The sequence below is a fragment of the Platichthys flesus genome, chromosome 12 (genome assembly GCF_949316205.1).
Source record: "Platichthys flesus chromosome 12, fPlaFle2.1, whole genome shotgun sequence".
In the NCBI taxonomy this organism is placed as follows: domain Eukaryota; kingdom Metazoa; phylum Chordata; class Actinopteri; order Pleuronectiformes; family Pleuronectidae; genus Platichthys; species Platichthys flesus.
The window spans coordinates 11,164,305-11,180,560 of record NC_084956.1 but is presented as its reverse complement, the minus strand read 5'-3'; the positions used below and the strand labels follow the sequence as shown (position 1 = coordinate 11,180,560).

The 16,256-nt window shown below is 46.6% G+C and overlaps 1 protein-coding gene across 2 annotated transcripts in view; it reads left to right on the top strand.

The window, feature by feature from the left end:
• The window catches only part of slit1a (slit homolog 1a (Drosophila)), an 87,837-nt gene that overhangs the window by 10,680 nt on the left and 60,901 nt on the right, over positions 1-16,256 (top strand). For both annotated transcript variants that reach the window (XM_062401275.1, XM_062401274.1), the window contains exons 2-4: positions 2,066-2,137; positions 4,469-4,540; positions 6,033-6,104. In XM_062401275.1, the coding sequence (XP_062257259.1) occupies positions 2,066-2,137; positions 4,469-4,540; positions 6,033-6,104 (216 nt within the window). The remainder of the gene's footprint in view (positions 1-2,065; positions 2,138-4,468; positions 4,541-6,032; positions 6,105-16,256) is intronic.

Sequence of the window (16,256 nt, the reverse complement as noted above, 5' to 3'; positions counted from 1 at the left end):
AAACATCTTAAGATGCTGGTGGCATTTGAGCATTGCCTAAATGTCACCTGCATTGATGAGCAGGTGCACCGCCAATGTGCTCAGATGACTCTTGCAGCAGGATATTGCAACATCCCCTGAGGGCAGGGAAATAAGTTCAGTCACCACATCTCAACAAACAAAATACTTTGAGTTTGTCTGATTAGTCCACCCCACATCACATGCTGAAACGATGACATGTCTCTTATTACAGGATGAATCAAGACATCGTAGCTGCAGGATAAAAGTGTGATTTCACTTGTTTATGTGTGAGTCACACATTCTCCCTGGCACCCCTCGCCTTTACAGTCTCTTCCTCCTCTTCTATCTTTCTCCTTTTAAATGTTCTCCGGATGTCCTCCGGAGTGACCACCCTGAAGATAAGACATTGGAAATCCAGAAGTGTGTGTGGGTGTATGTGTGTGTGTGCGGCTATCTGCGTAAGCACCTGTAATGAGCACCACATGTGTGTGTATCAGAGCCCAGGCTAATGAAGCCCAGTCCATTATTTATTTCCCGTGGCCCTGTCGCTTGGCCTGTCGATGCACCTGTGTACACACTCATGCACACACACACACACACACATTTGCACATGCACAATCACACACACACACATACACACACACACACACCATCTGTCTATAATGACCGTTCTCTTTCGTACTGCATAACGCTACAGTCCCTGGAGTGGTCATTAGACGAGAGAAGGAGAGAGTGACTGAGGGAGAGAGACCAGTGCTTTTGGCGTAGATTTGGAACCAGTTTCTTGGTTGTACTTTGGGGCGGGGGGTTGGGGAGGTCAGGATAGGGTGGACCCATAATGCTTAGGAAGTGCAGTAGCACAGAGAAACTCTCTGTATTTTAACTTGTCTCGGCACCCGGGTGGCTCGTACGGTTTTGCCTGCTTTCCTGCTTTTTTCATGAGAATACAATCTGCTACTCCGGTTCTACCTCTGGAGTTATCAAACACACAAAACACGGAGCAGTAGAATGGCACTCAGTAGGCCGGACCGTCCCCTCAAGATCTCACATTTGAATTCACTAGATCCAGAAATTTTTTGTTGGGTCTGCACCAAATTACACTTAATCATAATTATCAGTCCCTATATGCCAGATGTTTTTCACCAAGACTCATGAATTATTCTCTGAGAAATCAAAGAAAATGTAGAAAAACTCAGAAGATGTTCACGAAAGTGAAAAACGATCTGTCCCCTAATTTTGATACTCAACAAGACTTAAGGCTTTTATTGTCTTTACCATTTTGCATCATTCCTCCAAGTTTGGTGGAAATCTGCACATTAGTTTTTGCATTATCTTGCTTACAAACAAATATAGAGGGTTGACAAAGATAATACCTATTGTCAACTAGTTAGAGGCTGACAATAATACTTGTGAGAAACCAAAATTAAATTAAAGTCTTCTCTTTTTTAGCAGTGTTGCCAGTTCTCAGCAGGGAGCCTGCTCCCATTATATCCACAGCACTTAGCTTTCTGGCCTAGTGGCCCTTCCCAAATCCCCTCTACTGGCTCCTGCTAATCCCCACCAATAGCAGAGGGACGCGGCAGACAGAGACAGGGGGTTGGCGTTTCGGGTGTTGGTGGGAGAGGGCTGGAATAGAAAGACAAACAGGCCACTCAAATGTGGCTTCCATTTTAATAGGACTCCTTAATTTCTCCCAGTGGTATTAAAAATAAACATGAACTCCCCTTTAACGCAGCCTCTCCATTTCTACCCGGCAGTGTATGTTACATTTAACATCGCATTTAAAGCAATTTGCATTTCATGAAAACTCTAGCCATTAAAGATTTTCTCAGCATATATTACAAAAGTAGTATGCTTGAACAAACAGCTCGGGGCATTGTGTGTGTGTGTGTATGTGAAGTTGTGCGGTTGTTTTCATGCTTTAGATAAAAAATTTGACTCAGGTATCAGTAGAAGAAGATGCCTCCGTGTCATTGTCTGCTCCTGGAGTCATCAGGCTGAACTGGTCCAGAGGGAGAATAACGATGTATTATTCATATGTTTTTTTCTGTGTCTGTCTTCGCAGGGAGCTGAATGGGAATAACCTCACACGCATCACCAAGAGTGACCTCGCTGGACTCAAGTACCTCCGAGTTCTGTAAGTACTTGGCTTCGTGTTATTTTGTGCAGTGATGGGGATGTTTGTATGAGTATCCCGCAGTGCATGTCTGTGTCGGAGTTTATCTATTCATGCTTGCCAGAGCTGCGTCCAGCCTTGCAGCTCTCGAGTGGCACAGACCTGCAGCTCAAACTGGCACAAACCCAGCGGAGTGGAGATGCTTCCGTCAAGTGTGCTACTCGGGGGTACATTAAGCTGCTGAGTGACTATAGCCCCTGATGTAATGGACTTCTCTCACTGTATTCAGCCCGTTGTAGTAGCACTTATTGTCCCTCAGTCACACAGACATACACACACTGACACGCACACACACACACACTCACTTGCCCTCTGTTCCCACACAGAAACATGTAATGTGTACACAAGCGCCACTACAACTAGGCTCTCCACACAGTTAATACATTCAGGCGAAGTCACTACCTCCCCCTGTGCTGAAATTAAAAAGCACTTGTGACTCCAGGTAATAAAGTAGTTGCACAAGTGTCTATGTGTGTGTGAGTGCGCGAACACACTTGTGAGTTGTGGCATAGGTGTTACAAACCTCCGCTGAAGAGGAAGCCATGTAGACCCCAACACATTTGAGGTAACACGAGCTGCCCATAATTCCTTCTGCCTAGCAGGGCCGACTATTTTCGAGCCTCGTCGTGACTCGCCCATCCCCCTGTTGTCCCCTTGTGTTTCCTCGCCTGTTCCGACCGCTCCTTGTCCCCTCTCGTCTCCCGACGCATGCCTCCTTCTCTGCACCACCCTCCAACCCCCACGTGGAGGTTAAATGCCTTCATGTCACCAGCTTGTCACGAGCAAGTAAGGAGGAAACAACTCCTTGCAGGGGTATTAAAGACAGAGCTCCCTTTGCCGTATAAAGCCAAATTCTCTCACAACACGACCCCTGCACCACATGTAACACACACACGTGCACACACTGCCCGCTTTCTCAAATGTCGGACAACCATATACATGACACATGATTAGTCGTAGGCGTGTCTGCATGTGCAACCAGAAAAAAAGAAGTCTGTCTTTGTGTATTGGAGGGGGGGGGATGGGGGGGGCGATCTCCGAGGGGCAACAGCCACAAGACTAGCAGTAGTTAGACCTCTGACCCTGCTGACCCCTCGGCAACCCTCAGAAGGAGCCCAACAAGAACAGAGGTTTATCTTTACAGTCAGCTGCCACCTCTCCTGTCAGTCTAAAATCAACACAGCTGATTTACCACCATTCATCTGGTTCCGAGCGCTCGGCTGGTCTAGTTAAGAAATGGGTGTGTTTGTGTGTGTGTATTTGGGGGGGATGCAGAACTACAGATGAACCATCTGAGAATGAAGTAGGCAAAAAGATCAGTAAGAATTGAAGGCTAGATGACTCTCTGCAAAAGCAAAGTTTTCTCGATTCAAGAGTACTCGCGACAATTTTTCACTTCCATCTAAATTCATGAGAAAGAGATCAGAGGTGAATTACACTTTCCTCTGTGTGTTTGGAGTGCGAACAGTGATTAGCATTTATATTCGATGGGGAGGAAGCCCAGACTGCTGAGTTGCGGCGCGGCGCGGCCTCAGAGGAGACATGAGAGCTTTGCTTCAACACAGAACAGTTGTACACGTAATGAAGGGAAGCTCTTGTTGCTTCTGAAGCCGCTGGACGCTTTTCTCTCATTCCTGACCTTGTGTTGTTGTAACACATCCAAAACCATCCGAGCCTTCTTTTTTGTGCGTTGGCTTTGGCAAAGTAGGTGGGGGCAAGGAAGTGCAACTGCCTCTGTGTTTGTGTGCATCCATATTTGCATTTGTTTGACTAATACCCTTGATGTAGTGCCTTAAACTCTGATTCTGTCCAATTATCCTACCCAACAGGCACACATACACACACACAGCCTACTGTCTTTTAATTGTGCCAACTGTAAAAACCTCAGAGTCCAACTCAGTTTCCCCCTGTACCACCTTTCATCTCGTCTCCACCCAACCGCTGCACCCGGTGGACCACACCAGGGCCCGGACCCATGGCTCCTGAGCCACCTTGGAAACTTTCCTGGCCGCTATCCCTGCTTCCTTTGCCAAGATTCCACACTGTGCCCTCAGTCCACACCACTGCCCCCTGTGTGAGAGTGTGTGTGAGAGAGAGAGAGAGAGAGAGAGAGAGACGTAGAATAAACTGGATGCAGCTTGAATATACATACTGCAAGAAGTCTCGCCACCCAGAACCCGAGCCCCCCTGCACTTTGTCAAAGCCTGAGTGACCATCTACTTGAAAAGTCAAAGCCGCACTGTATCATGTCGTTTCTAAGCCTCTGTTTCCGTCCTCCCTCTCTCTTTGCAGGCAACTGATGGAGAATCAGATTACTGTGATAGAGCGCGGGGCCTTTGATGACATGAAGGAGCTGGAGAGACTGTGAGTACCACCCAGCGTGACCAGAAATAACACATTCTTTATTTCTTCTCTAAACTTGAACTCTTAAATGAAAATCTCACCCCTCCACCAATCTGTGCTCAGTTCTGCTATTAGTTGTGTGTGTAATGGGCATTCCGGGGGGAACTGACCGTAAATGGTGTATCAAGTGTGAGGCACTTCCCCGTCATTCCATTGTGGTCGAAGGGTGCAGAGAGGGGCACGGCGTAGGTTCGGGAGTATTTTTTCTTTATTAGCTTTGCCTGACAGGAATGTCCTCAATGGGATTTGTGGGCTTAAAGAGGCCTCCCCGCCGCAGACCCCGGCTCATCTGGACAGCACCAGGCCTCCCTCGCAGCTTGTAAACAGGCTGGGAATACACACAGACAAACACAGTCAACCACACCTCAACTGGCTCATTAGCAAATCAATAGTGCTAGCCGCGTGGAAACCTGCACAGCAGATGATTTTATGGATACACGCTGTCATGCACACGTAGTGGTTAACTTATAAAAGACTTTCCCCTGATCTGAAACCCACATTAACAATTTACGTTACCAAACCCGAGGCCGTGTAAAACTTGCCTTCCCTCCTCCGTATTCAGCTGAGCCCAAACATTGGGTAGACGAATCCATGTGCCAGACCAATGTGGAGGCTCGGTCCTCTGATGTTTAAAAGCCACTAACCCACCAGCAGGTACAGCTGAGTGTGAACGGAGCTGTGGCAGACCATTAATGCCCATTAAGCACTAAATCTCCACCTCAGCTGGCCAAGTGCTCTTCTTGGTGTATACTGTAAGTGGCACCGGTCCCAACATCTGTCTCAATGTGTCTACAGGCATAGCAGCAGCCTGCCGTACAGATTTGTAGCCTCTCTGTGCCACAGCCGCTGCATTCACTCCACTGGGCCATTCACAGGGAAGAGAGTTGTGGTTTCCAACAGATTAGCAACAGTCTGTTCCTCATTGACTTAATTGTTGTATTTGCATAAAGCCTGCCAGTCTTGGACGTTAGTTGTTTGACACGGATTCTGTTGCCAACAACCGTTCCTGTCAGGGCTTCCTTGGGCTCGAATGGCCTGTCCTTTTCTTTTAATTTTATTTGGGAACATCTTGTCTTGATGGTTTTCCCCCAGATAAAAGTCTGGTCATGTTCACATAAGTGGCGTATTTAATTCATTTGTTTAAACAGGGAATGCTGTTGCTGTTCCATTTCTCTGGGAGAGTCGGGACAGCAGTGAATTCTGCCAGGCGCGGCATTCTAATTTAACTGTGCAGAGATAATTTACAGCGCTGTCTCTGACTAGCAGTTTAATTCCCCTGAACTTTCAGTTGGATATTTATGTGACATTCAGACAATAGCCTGTGGCTAAGCCAAATCTACGGCAGCTAGCAGATATTATTCACAGCCTACACACTCAAGGGCACACATGCATACACACACACGCACACACACACACAAACTCACTGGTTGATCATATGTTTTCCCTGCCGCAGGCGGCTGAACCGTAATCAACTGCAGCAGCTTCCTGAGTTGCTGTTTCAGAAGAACCCTGCCCTGTCTCGACTGTAAGTTAACTTTTTTTATTTCAAATACTCACTTTCTCTTTCCTATGAGCAAACACACCATCTATCTTTCATCTTTCTATCTTTACTTTATTACGCAAGCCACTGTTGTTGCTCAGATGTATTGTGCACAACTACAACTATAAACTGCACTGCATGGTTTAAAAAAGTTCAAAATATGTTGGCTTCGGTTTAAACACAACTAAAGGACAGTTTAGATTTGATTACGTTTGCTAGAAGGTGATCAGACCTCATTAACGTTCAGACTTATACGTTGACTATACCCTGTGATTTCCACTGCACTGTCTTTGTATGAGACTTAATAAACTGACCGAGTGGAAAGTTACTTGCACATTGTGGGGCCGCCATGCCAGGTCGCCTGCAGTTCCTCTGCGAGAGAATCCGCTGTTGACAGGGAGTTGGTGTGACACTGGGATTTGAACTCAGGGACACACTAGACTTTAAACTCTGTTCCAGGTGAGAGAACGTCTCAGTCACCTAATGAGGTCGTTTTATGTCACTGGAGATGTCCCAAAGCTCACTCTGCCAATGGACTCAAATACCTCAGACCTATGAATGAACTGTGTCGTCGCAGTCCTCACTTGGTTTCCGCTTGTTAAGGCCTATCCCATGCTGCCACCCACCCACGCATCCTTGCACTCGTGCACCCCATACAGCGAGACGATCCCACAGTAATGATCAACTTTTATTCCCATCTGCAACGAGGCTCAGTGTTTTTTTCCCCCCTGCTTCAGAATAATCAGTGTCCCTGTTGCTGGCTGATCATTCCAGCTCCCATTATTTCAGTTCAGATTACCTGAAGCATCTGGGAATAATGAAACAGTGGGACATGGAAAAATCATTTCCCTCCCTTCTATCCACACAGCGATGCTGCTAACCCATGATCCCCAGCCTCAGCCCGCCATCCGTTCATCTCGCGTTTGATGTTTAACACCATCTTGAATCTATCTGTCACTTCCTCGCAACTATCTCCCCACGTCACCTGTCATTATGGCGAAACCAACCTGTGGGGCTGTGGGGGCAAAGCGTTACCCTTCTGGGGGCAAGGCTGGCCTACTTGTGGCTGGCTAACACTGAGCAGCGCTGGGTTGTCTGTCTGGCTGGGGCAGACGCAGAGCAGACCGGGGCCTTCCAGACCAGTGGATGGCCTTGAACAGGCGTGATTAGTCCATCTGGAGCAGCGAGCTCTGCCAACAGCCAGAGGATTGTGCTAGCACAGCTCCCCTGTTTCATCCAATCTACCTTCGTGCTCATTATTCTAAACCTAGCACCCGCTTTCCTGCCACGTTCTGGAGAATGAGACTTTGTTTAACGTTGCTTAATCGATTCACTGTGTGTCTGTGTATAAACTCATTTGTTCTTTATCCCGAGCCTGGATAAAAGAGCGCCGTAATCGACCTTGAAGCTTCAGGTGTGCTAGTGGCTCACATTCTTTTCACAGTTAAAACAAATGTACCATCCAGGGCCATGCAATTGAAAAGAATACCATTTTTATGGGGCCTATGTTTGGCTCGTTAATGAAAGTCCTCTTGCTTGTTAAAAATTAGGTCTAGCAAGTGTGGAATCAGTAGCAGCCGTAGAAGACTACTTTCCTGACGTGATTCTTTAAGAGCTGAGCGCGGTGTGCCTGGGTCACGGCATAAGTTCTGGTTCCAGCCTGACGTGGTTGGGTTACAGCCTCGTCTCGCTCCCACCAGCAGCTTTTAATGGACTTAAAAGGTTCTCGGCTCCCAGGGGACGACTTTCGCCGCTATTTCATTTCTGCGTTTGTGTGTTTGAGGACGGCGGAGAGCGAGAGTGAAGGAGTGGGACAGTCCATGATTGTGTATGGATTTGTATGAGTGTGCGAGTATGTGTGTGTCTTTGCACTTGCTCACAGTGCACACTGGGGCTTGTTAGTGTCTGCCTTTATGATCCTAACAAGAGGGGTTAATGTGAAAGCCCACTACCCTCAGGTGGAGCACAAATCCAGATGGTTTCCCCTTCTCATAGACACAGGATTAATTGTCCCACTTCTCTTTTTCTGTATTTATTTCACTCTCCGTCTCACGCGCGCGCTCTCTCGCTCTCTCTCTCTCGCACACTTTCTTCAACTCCACTCTTTCTGTCTTTCTTTGTTTCTCTCTCTCATTCTAGAGTGAGGGTTTGAGGAAAAGCTTGTATAACAAAGTGGCTGTTTGTCTTAGACGTCCCGCTGAGAGGACAAACGGAGAGAAGGACGTTGGGGATGGACGGAGGGTGTGTGTGTGTGGGGGGGTGGGGGTGTAGATGAGATCGTTCCTCTCATTAAACTTTAGAGGAAAAGCTAGCAGGGTTAATAAAAGGCTGTCAGTTAAATGAGCAGTGAACTGCCGTTTTGTAGGGAGTTTTAAAGACTTGACTCCCGAGCAGTCATCAAGCTCACGGGGTAATGAGTTTTCATTACAAAGGGAAGACAGAGAGTTTTTTTGCGGAACGTAGATTTAAAAAAAAAAAAAATGCCATAATTTTCTCTAAATTCATATTCACGTGTCATTACTGTTTGACTTTTAGGTTGTTTGAAAAATGTCCCGATCTCAATGGAGAAGTGAGGTAGTGCAAGTGTGTGACTGCTCCTTGCGCTGTGAGAGCCGACCTCTTTATCTTCACCGCTGCTCCGTCTCTTCCCAGGCCCGAGAGATATCTGAGACACTGATGCATGAGGGGCAGGGGAGAGATAATTGGAATTGATTAGGGATGATTAGAGATGGTTAGAGTTAGTTGCTGGTGATGGATTGCCCCGACGAGAAGGTATGGGAACGGCGGCGCAGAGGTGAGAGGCGCGGCGCGGAACATCAGTGAACAATAACAGTGAAAATAGAGTTGCATTCATCACTGTTAACGACCTGTTGCCCCCCAGCCCACCACCCCTGACTTCTCCTCGTTCCCTTTCCACTGCACTTCAGATCTGTAATCTACTCATCCTTGTCTGTAATTAGTGTCTTTTCGCGGTGGGGGAGCGGGAGGAAGGAAGGACAGCAGGATGGTGGAGAAAAGACCTTAAAAAAAACAACCTTAGGGATATAGGTGAGCGGAGTTGGAGGAGTGCTAAGCAGTTAGCCTGATGGCTGGCCCCGGGGAATAGCATCTGGTCCGCGCTCAGGGTGGGGGGCGTTGGGGGGGGGGGGGGGGCGGGGGGGGCAAGGGGTGTGCTGTGGTTTTTGATTACCGTCTTGCTTGTTGCTGCCAGAAACAAACGCTGGCAACTGCACAGGCTTGTTTGAAGGGGAGTTTCTTTCATTAACGGCTAATGTGCAGCATTACGCGGCGGGGTGAGGGGACGGTTAGGAGAGGTCTTCCCTTGTGTGACTCCCCGGGAGGTAAGGGGGGGATAAGGGAGGAGGGGAGGGCATGGTGGTACCTGCTCTACAGGGGAGCCGTGGAATGCCTGGCAAAGTATTGCAAAGGGGGGGATGTCTCATACTTCTTCGAGATGCATTTTTCCATCTTATAATCTTGAGTTATTGCTTGACAATGGCAATCCTGACGTACACAAACTTTGAACACACACCATGATATACTGCTAGGGGGGCATAGATGCACATGCGCACACACACACACACACAGAAGGGAGAAAATGTAAATAACTCTAATTAGACTCAAACACACAGAGAAAAACCCTATAATTACATCTCTGTGTGCTAATGTGAGGATGGCAGGCATACACAAGGGATTACGTTCTTTATATGGCTTTGACTGTAGATAAAAGAGCGGCCTCATCTATGTGTTGATGCGGCGCTGCCTCCTCTGTGTTTGTGTTGGCGAGACGCTGCTTTCTGTTTGTTGATTGCTTGATGCTTAGGGAACGGTAGCTCAGAGTAAGAAAGAGAAGAAGGAATTATTCAAGAATAAATAGCATGCACTATCATTAAATCTATGAATCATCTCCCTGTCTCCGTATTTCCACTTGCTTTGGACTTTGTCGCTATTCCAAATACAGTATTTTATATGCTGCGGATTGATTGGCTCGTAAACTCAATGTGGTGTTCCAAGACTGTTTGTGCCGCAAAGTGAGAAAGTTAACTCTTGCAACCTTTGACTTTTTGTGTATGACTGCATGAAAGACCGACGTGAATGTGTTTGTGTGTGTGTGTGTGTGTTTGTCTGGCAGGCTTTTAATGGTCCAAGCTGGTCTTGTCGTTTCCTTCCCTTTGTCTCTGCTGATGAATGACCTGCCTCGACATGCTAGGTCTCTCTCTCTCTCTCTCTCTCTCTCTCTCTCTCTCTTTCTCTCTCTCACTCTCTCTCTCTCTCTCTCTCTCCCCCACCCTCTCTCTCTCTCTGAGGACCGTTTGGGCCCCCGCTTGGCAGCGGTCCCCATGGCAACCCGTCTTCATCAGGAGGTTTCTCTGCCATGGCCGACATTCTGATTTCTTGACTGTGGTTGATCTGACACTAAGTAAACAATGACAGCAGATAGTTCAGTGAGTGAGGGGAACTTTAGTGGGCAGTGAGAATAAAATACCTGCATGCATTAGAGGCCGCTTTACTCACCACGAGTGGTTTCTACCCTTACAATTGGTTTTGGTTAAATTTTTCCAAGTATTGTGCTGTGTATGCTTTTCCCCCCATCTTTATACAAGATTTGTCCTGGTCTTTCAGTTTTAGATTTTATGTTCAGATTTAATAATGCTTTTACCTAAAACCCTGTGCTTTCATCCAATAGCCCCGAACTGTGCTCCAGCTTCAGTTCATGTCATGCTGCTTACGTGAGTACACGAAACGTCCACCAAAGAGCTGAAGCTGGAATGCAGGAAATCTGTCCAAGCAACAAAATATCTGAGTTCAAGCTCACAGTTTGAGTACAAGCAAAGCTAATCTAGGCACCAGGGTCTACTTGAGTGCAAGAGACAGGTTTTGAGCGAGAGCATTACAAAACCTGAACGTGATATCACCTCCTGCTCTGAAACTGAAAGACCATGCTCTTTGATAAAGATAAAAGAACAATAACTTTCTAGATGAAGGGCTGAGCCTACAGTATATGGCAGGAGTCAGAAATACCTGACCTGGCCGCCAACCCAGCACCACCAGGCAGGCCTCAGCTCCTTGCCCCTGCCCCTCTTCCTGCCCCTGTCCTTGTCAGCTGGTAAAAGTGGCTTTTATGGCTTGTCACTGTTTTCTTTACGAGTCGGACTGTGTGTGAGAGAGAAATGCAGACCAAACCATGTGAGGAGAGCGGAAGCCAAAAGGGGGTAATTTAAAAACCACTCCACCATCTGAAATATTCACAACCACAGCACAATGGCGGTGAGGGAGAAAGAAAGGGACGACAAAAAAAGAGGTGGAAAGTGAAGAAAGACGAGAGAGTGAGATGGTCAGAGGTGCAAAAGACGAGGAGCGAAGACGCGGCAGCGGAAGCGGGGGAGAAAAGGCGGTGTTTATATTTACTAACGATTCTGTGTCCGTCCTCATGAATAATTGAACAGATGGATTGAGGCGTGTTAAATATTCACACTAAAGCGCTGGGACATCAGTGCTGTTTTGTGCATGTGTCCAGCGTCTGGTACACACTGCTCTACATACCCGCACATACCAGCTCTGATGCTCTAAATAAACGCACAAGCATGCATGCACACACACACAGACTTGCACACAACTTCTTCAAATTCTCCAATGACCGTCCCAATCTTACACATGTGTGCAGACTTGTGTGTGTGTGTGTGTGTGTGCGTGTGTGCGCGCATGCACGTCTTCACATCGGGGACTGGCCTGGTCATTATGAATTGATACAGCATGAATAAGACATCACAGTGTGATCTAAATCCGTCATGAGTATACACACACAGGGATTTCAGTCGCGGGGCCGCGGAAGACGGAGGCCTCCTCCTCCTGCTCCTTTCTGTGCCGCTGCCGACAGTTAGGCTCTGTGACGGCTGCCTCTCGCCAGATTGGAACTGACACACGGGAGGAAAGGCTGCCCTTATGTCCTCCCCACACACACACATACGCACGTGCAAACACACATATGTACACTTTACTCCTTGCAATCTGGAAGCAGGGGCTTGTGGAATGCAGCAGTCCCAGCCAGGGATAACCTGCACAGTGCTAGTTTGGGTTCTCATGCCTGTGTGCGTGTGTGAAGCTCAATTGAAATGTGTGTATTCATGATGGCTGCGTTAAGCAGCATGGAGCATGTGGGCAGCTATCAGAATGAGAAACACAGCTCATTCATCACAGCCATAATAGAGGGCAATCTCCCTGCCATAGGTGTTTCCCTCACTCAGCACATCTGTCCATCTCCTCACGGTTTTGGTTTATGATCTGGGGTTTCAATCGATGCTATCTGCTCAGCATCAATATGAGGTTGTGTCGTGTGCGAGAGGCTTAGCAGGAACACGACTTTGTGTGTGTGAGTGTAATCTCGAGTTATGAGCTGTAAGGGTCTGGATGTGAGACTCTGGAGCTCTGTGTTGGAAAGGGCCCAAGCAGACCCAAACACAGCCTCCCATCGTGAGGGCGGGGCGAGGAGAGCCGGATCGAAAACCCCTCCCAACATCCTCCCGAGCAGGAGGAAGCAGGAAACGTCCCACACAAGCTTGTGTGTTGCCCAGCAAACCCACATGTGGACTGTAATTGGTTGCTTCAGCCCTATCTGATGCCTTGGGCTCTGTCCCTGATACTGAGATTTAAAAAGAACAAACAAACAGCAAATAATGCCTCCGCACACACACAAAATCACACATGCAATCCAACAAATGCCACCGCACACACACTTTGCCAACCTCCTGTTGACTTGCAGCAGCTAATGCTCTGCAGGTCTCGAACTCGGGCTGTTTACCTTTTCTTGGCGAGCAAAAGACTCGGAGAAAGGAAGAGTTTGGAGGTGAAATGGTTAACCAAGAGCCTCATATTTGCTGAACGAGGTCTGATCCATTTGCATGGGAAAAGTGTGGCGTAATGGATGGAAAGAGATTTTGGGATTTTTAGTTGTGTGTGTGTCTGTAATTATAAGCTTTAGACACATCCCTTTATCCTCTGGAAGGAGTCGTTGGTTGAACTCCTTCCTCTTCCCCCCAAGGCTATATTTCTGTGTGTGTATGTGTGTGTGTGTGTGTGTGTGTGTGTGTGTGTGTGTGTGTGTGTGTGTGTGTGTTTGTGTATGTGTGAGAACTCTGGGCTTTGTCTCCTCCCTGTCTGTGGTGAGCAGGTCCATTTCTGGGGCTTTATACTCAGCACACCTCAAGGCCGTTTGTATTTGACACTCCACAGGCTGCAGAGCTGCTGCCTCCCTGCAGCTGAACTTCTGTACTTGGTGACCGAGTGTTTCACTGTGTAATGACAATGCCTCGTTTGCCTCCAGGTTGAGGAGATCAGGGTGCAGGCTGATGGTGAAAGAGACTGACTTTGAGTCTCAGCTCAGAAAATCCTGCTTGATAAACTGAATGAGGCGACTTTTTTCTATCTGCAGCTGAGTGCTGCCTCCTTCATCCACCTCCAGCTGAGCGGCTAATTGATAGTTGTGGTGTGTGGTTGTTCTAGGAAGCTTCCATGCATTATACTATATATCACCGACGCCATTTAGATTAATTACAGTCATGACAAATTCAAGGCATCATTCAGATTTATGCACCTGTCATGTTAAAACTCACCAGATAATCGTGGGTCGAAATACTTTTGTAGGAATTATGTCCTGTCTTCACCTCCGTGGGTGGCGTCTCCTCATACTTGACATTAATTAGCTTGTAGACGGCTGTGTGTCTGATGTTGGCGTGTTTCAATCTGGCTGTTGTATTTGCTAACAGTTTTGAATTAACTGCATGGAGAAAAAAAAGCTGTTGTTCCGTTTGAATGAAGAAAATTAATGAACCGGTTCAATTCGTTCTAGTTTTGTTGCCTGTGTAACGTCTTTATGGTTTTATTACCAGCTAAATCAAAGTTCTCGTCGTTCAAACATCACTTTGTTGGAGATGAAGACAGCAAGCAATCCTAAGCTTGATGCTTCCGCTTCTTTTTCTGCTTTTCTTGTTTAATGGTCAACTTCATTCAATTTGTCAGAAAGCCCTAAATATCCCAAAAAGTGTTTTTAAACTGCAAAGAAACCAAACCAGGGCTCAGATCCATCTGGACTGAGACCACCTCTTTTTGCCGGAATAAATATTGGTCTGTTGCTGCGGCCTCTTGCCTGAGGCACCTTTCACACTTGTTATGATGGTTCAGACTAAACTGTTGAGTCCAAATGTCTGGACTAAACAAGGTAGGGCAAGACTTCAATCTTCCAACAAAAAAGTAGACCATTCATAACAGTGTTGTAAACTCAGTTTATGTAAGATACTAACTCAATTCATCATTAGGGAGATTTTCTATGTAAGAGCCAGCGCTGTAAACAATGTTTCCCCAGTTTCATGATCGCTTTAATGAGTTTGTAAATGGGTCTGTTGCTGACAAATACATGTAGAGTTTCTACTTCTCCTCGTTAATTCTTATAATGGTAGGCTACTTAAAGTGTATAATATATTATTTTCTTCAGTATCACTTTTAAACAACTTCTGGTCAGCCCTCCAAAAAAAGCGCAGATCAAACAGAAGAAAGTATTAACACAAATATTATCAATCTCTGAAACTCTGGTTTGCAGTGCATCAAGTTTAAAGCAGAATAAGTTTTGAGTTTCAACAAACACTGACACAATCCATCTGTGGTCCCTTTTTGAAACCTTTCTATTGACCACCAGACACCCTGCCAGACGTTATATTGACTTTCAAATAAACAGCCATATCCTGACTCATGTAAACACTTAAATCAACCTGTTTACACATATCGGGTTATTCAGAGTAATGAGTTACGTGTGCATGTAAACACACTCAGAGTGACTAGTGAGGGCCTGAAAACAGGCGCAGCACCTGGAAAACGAGGTTTAAACACTCATCTATTACAACTTTGTACATGTCGAACGTAACCAGAAGCTTCTCTCCTCTGCCTCTTTGCTCGGTCCTCTCTCCTCAACCATCCCACCTTCCCAATAAACAAAAGACACTTGTCTGCTATGGTCTGTGGACTGCCCACATTCCTGTAAAAAGACATATTGAGCCGTGCATGCGGGCCCCGTGAGCAAAGCAAACAGGGGGAAAAAAATGAATTCTAGAACAAATGTCTATCTGTGTCCAATATTGGGTTCCTTTCACAATACTCGCCTGCTGGCATCACAGCATGTAGCAGTGATCTCATTAGCTCCAGTGTGTGTGTGTGTGTGCCGACATGCAGAGATATTTTTTGGTGAGAAACAGTATGTTGCTGCGTGCAGGGGGTGTCTTTCCTTCTTTGCTTCTTAGCTTTGTATACAGTATAACAGGAAATCGCAGGGGGATGGAATCGATTCCCCCTTCCTGCTGTTTTGACTTGGAGTACACACACACACACACACAAACACATACACACACACACACACACACACACACACACACACAGACACAAACACATGCCTTTCATATTTACCCCAACCAAACAAAGCTTCCAGAAATGAATGTTACATCTGACATGAAGCCGGAGCTAGTAAACTGTGTGTGTGTGTGTGTGTGTGTGTGTGTGTGTGTGTGTGTGTGTGTGTGTGTGTGTGTTTACCTGTTGTGCATTATAAATGGAGCTGGCTCTGCAGTCTCACCAATCTGACACCTCAGAGGGAGCGAAGAGGAGGTGAGAGGCATTGAGTATTGATTGAGAAGGAGGGAGTCACCAAGCGATAGAGGAGGCACAGCTGGAAAGCAAATGAGATGAAATAGAAATGAAGGTGAGGCAGGGGAAGAATACTAAATATAGAGAAGTGGTGTTGTATTCTATTTATACAGCTCAGAAAGTTGATTTATTCTCATTAACTTAATATTGGTTTTTCAGAACGGTGCAATTCTTTCTCCCTCTAAATCCAGACAAGTGCTGTAATTCAATCATGTAAATAGACAGAGAATGAGAGGAGGGGAAAGAGTTTAGAATGAGCCAAAGGGCAATAGAAGTACCTGAGAGTGACGGACAGTGCCAGGGAAGCAATAAATGGTGGTGGGATGGAGTAAGTGAGGTTGACAGATTAAGAGAAAGAAAGAAAAAGAGGAAGGGAGAAGAAAGATTGGCCTCGTCTGCAGACTTTGAAAGGATTTTCATCTCTTCTCATCTATGTGGACCGTGCTGGGA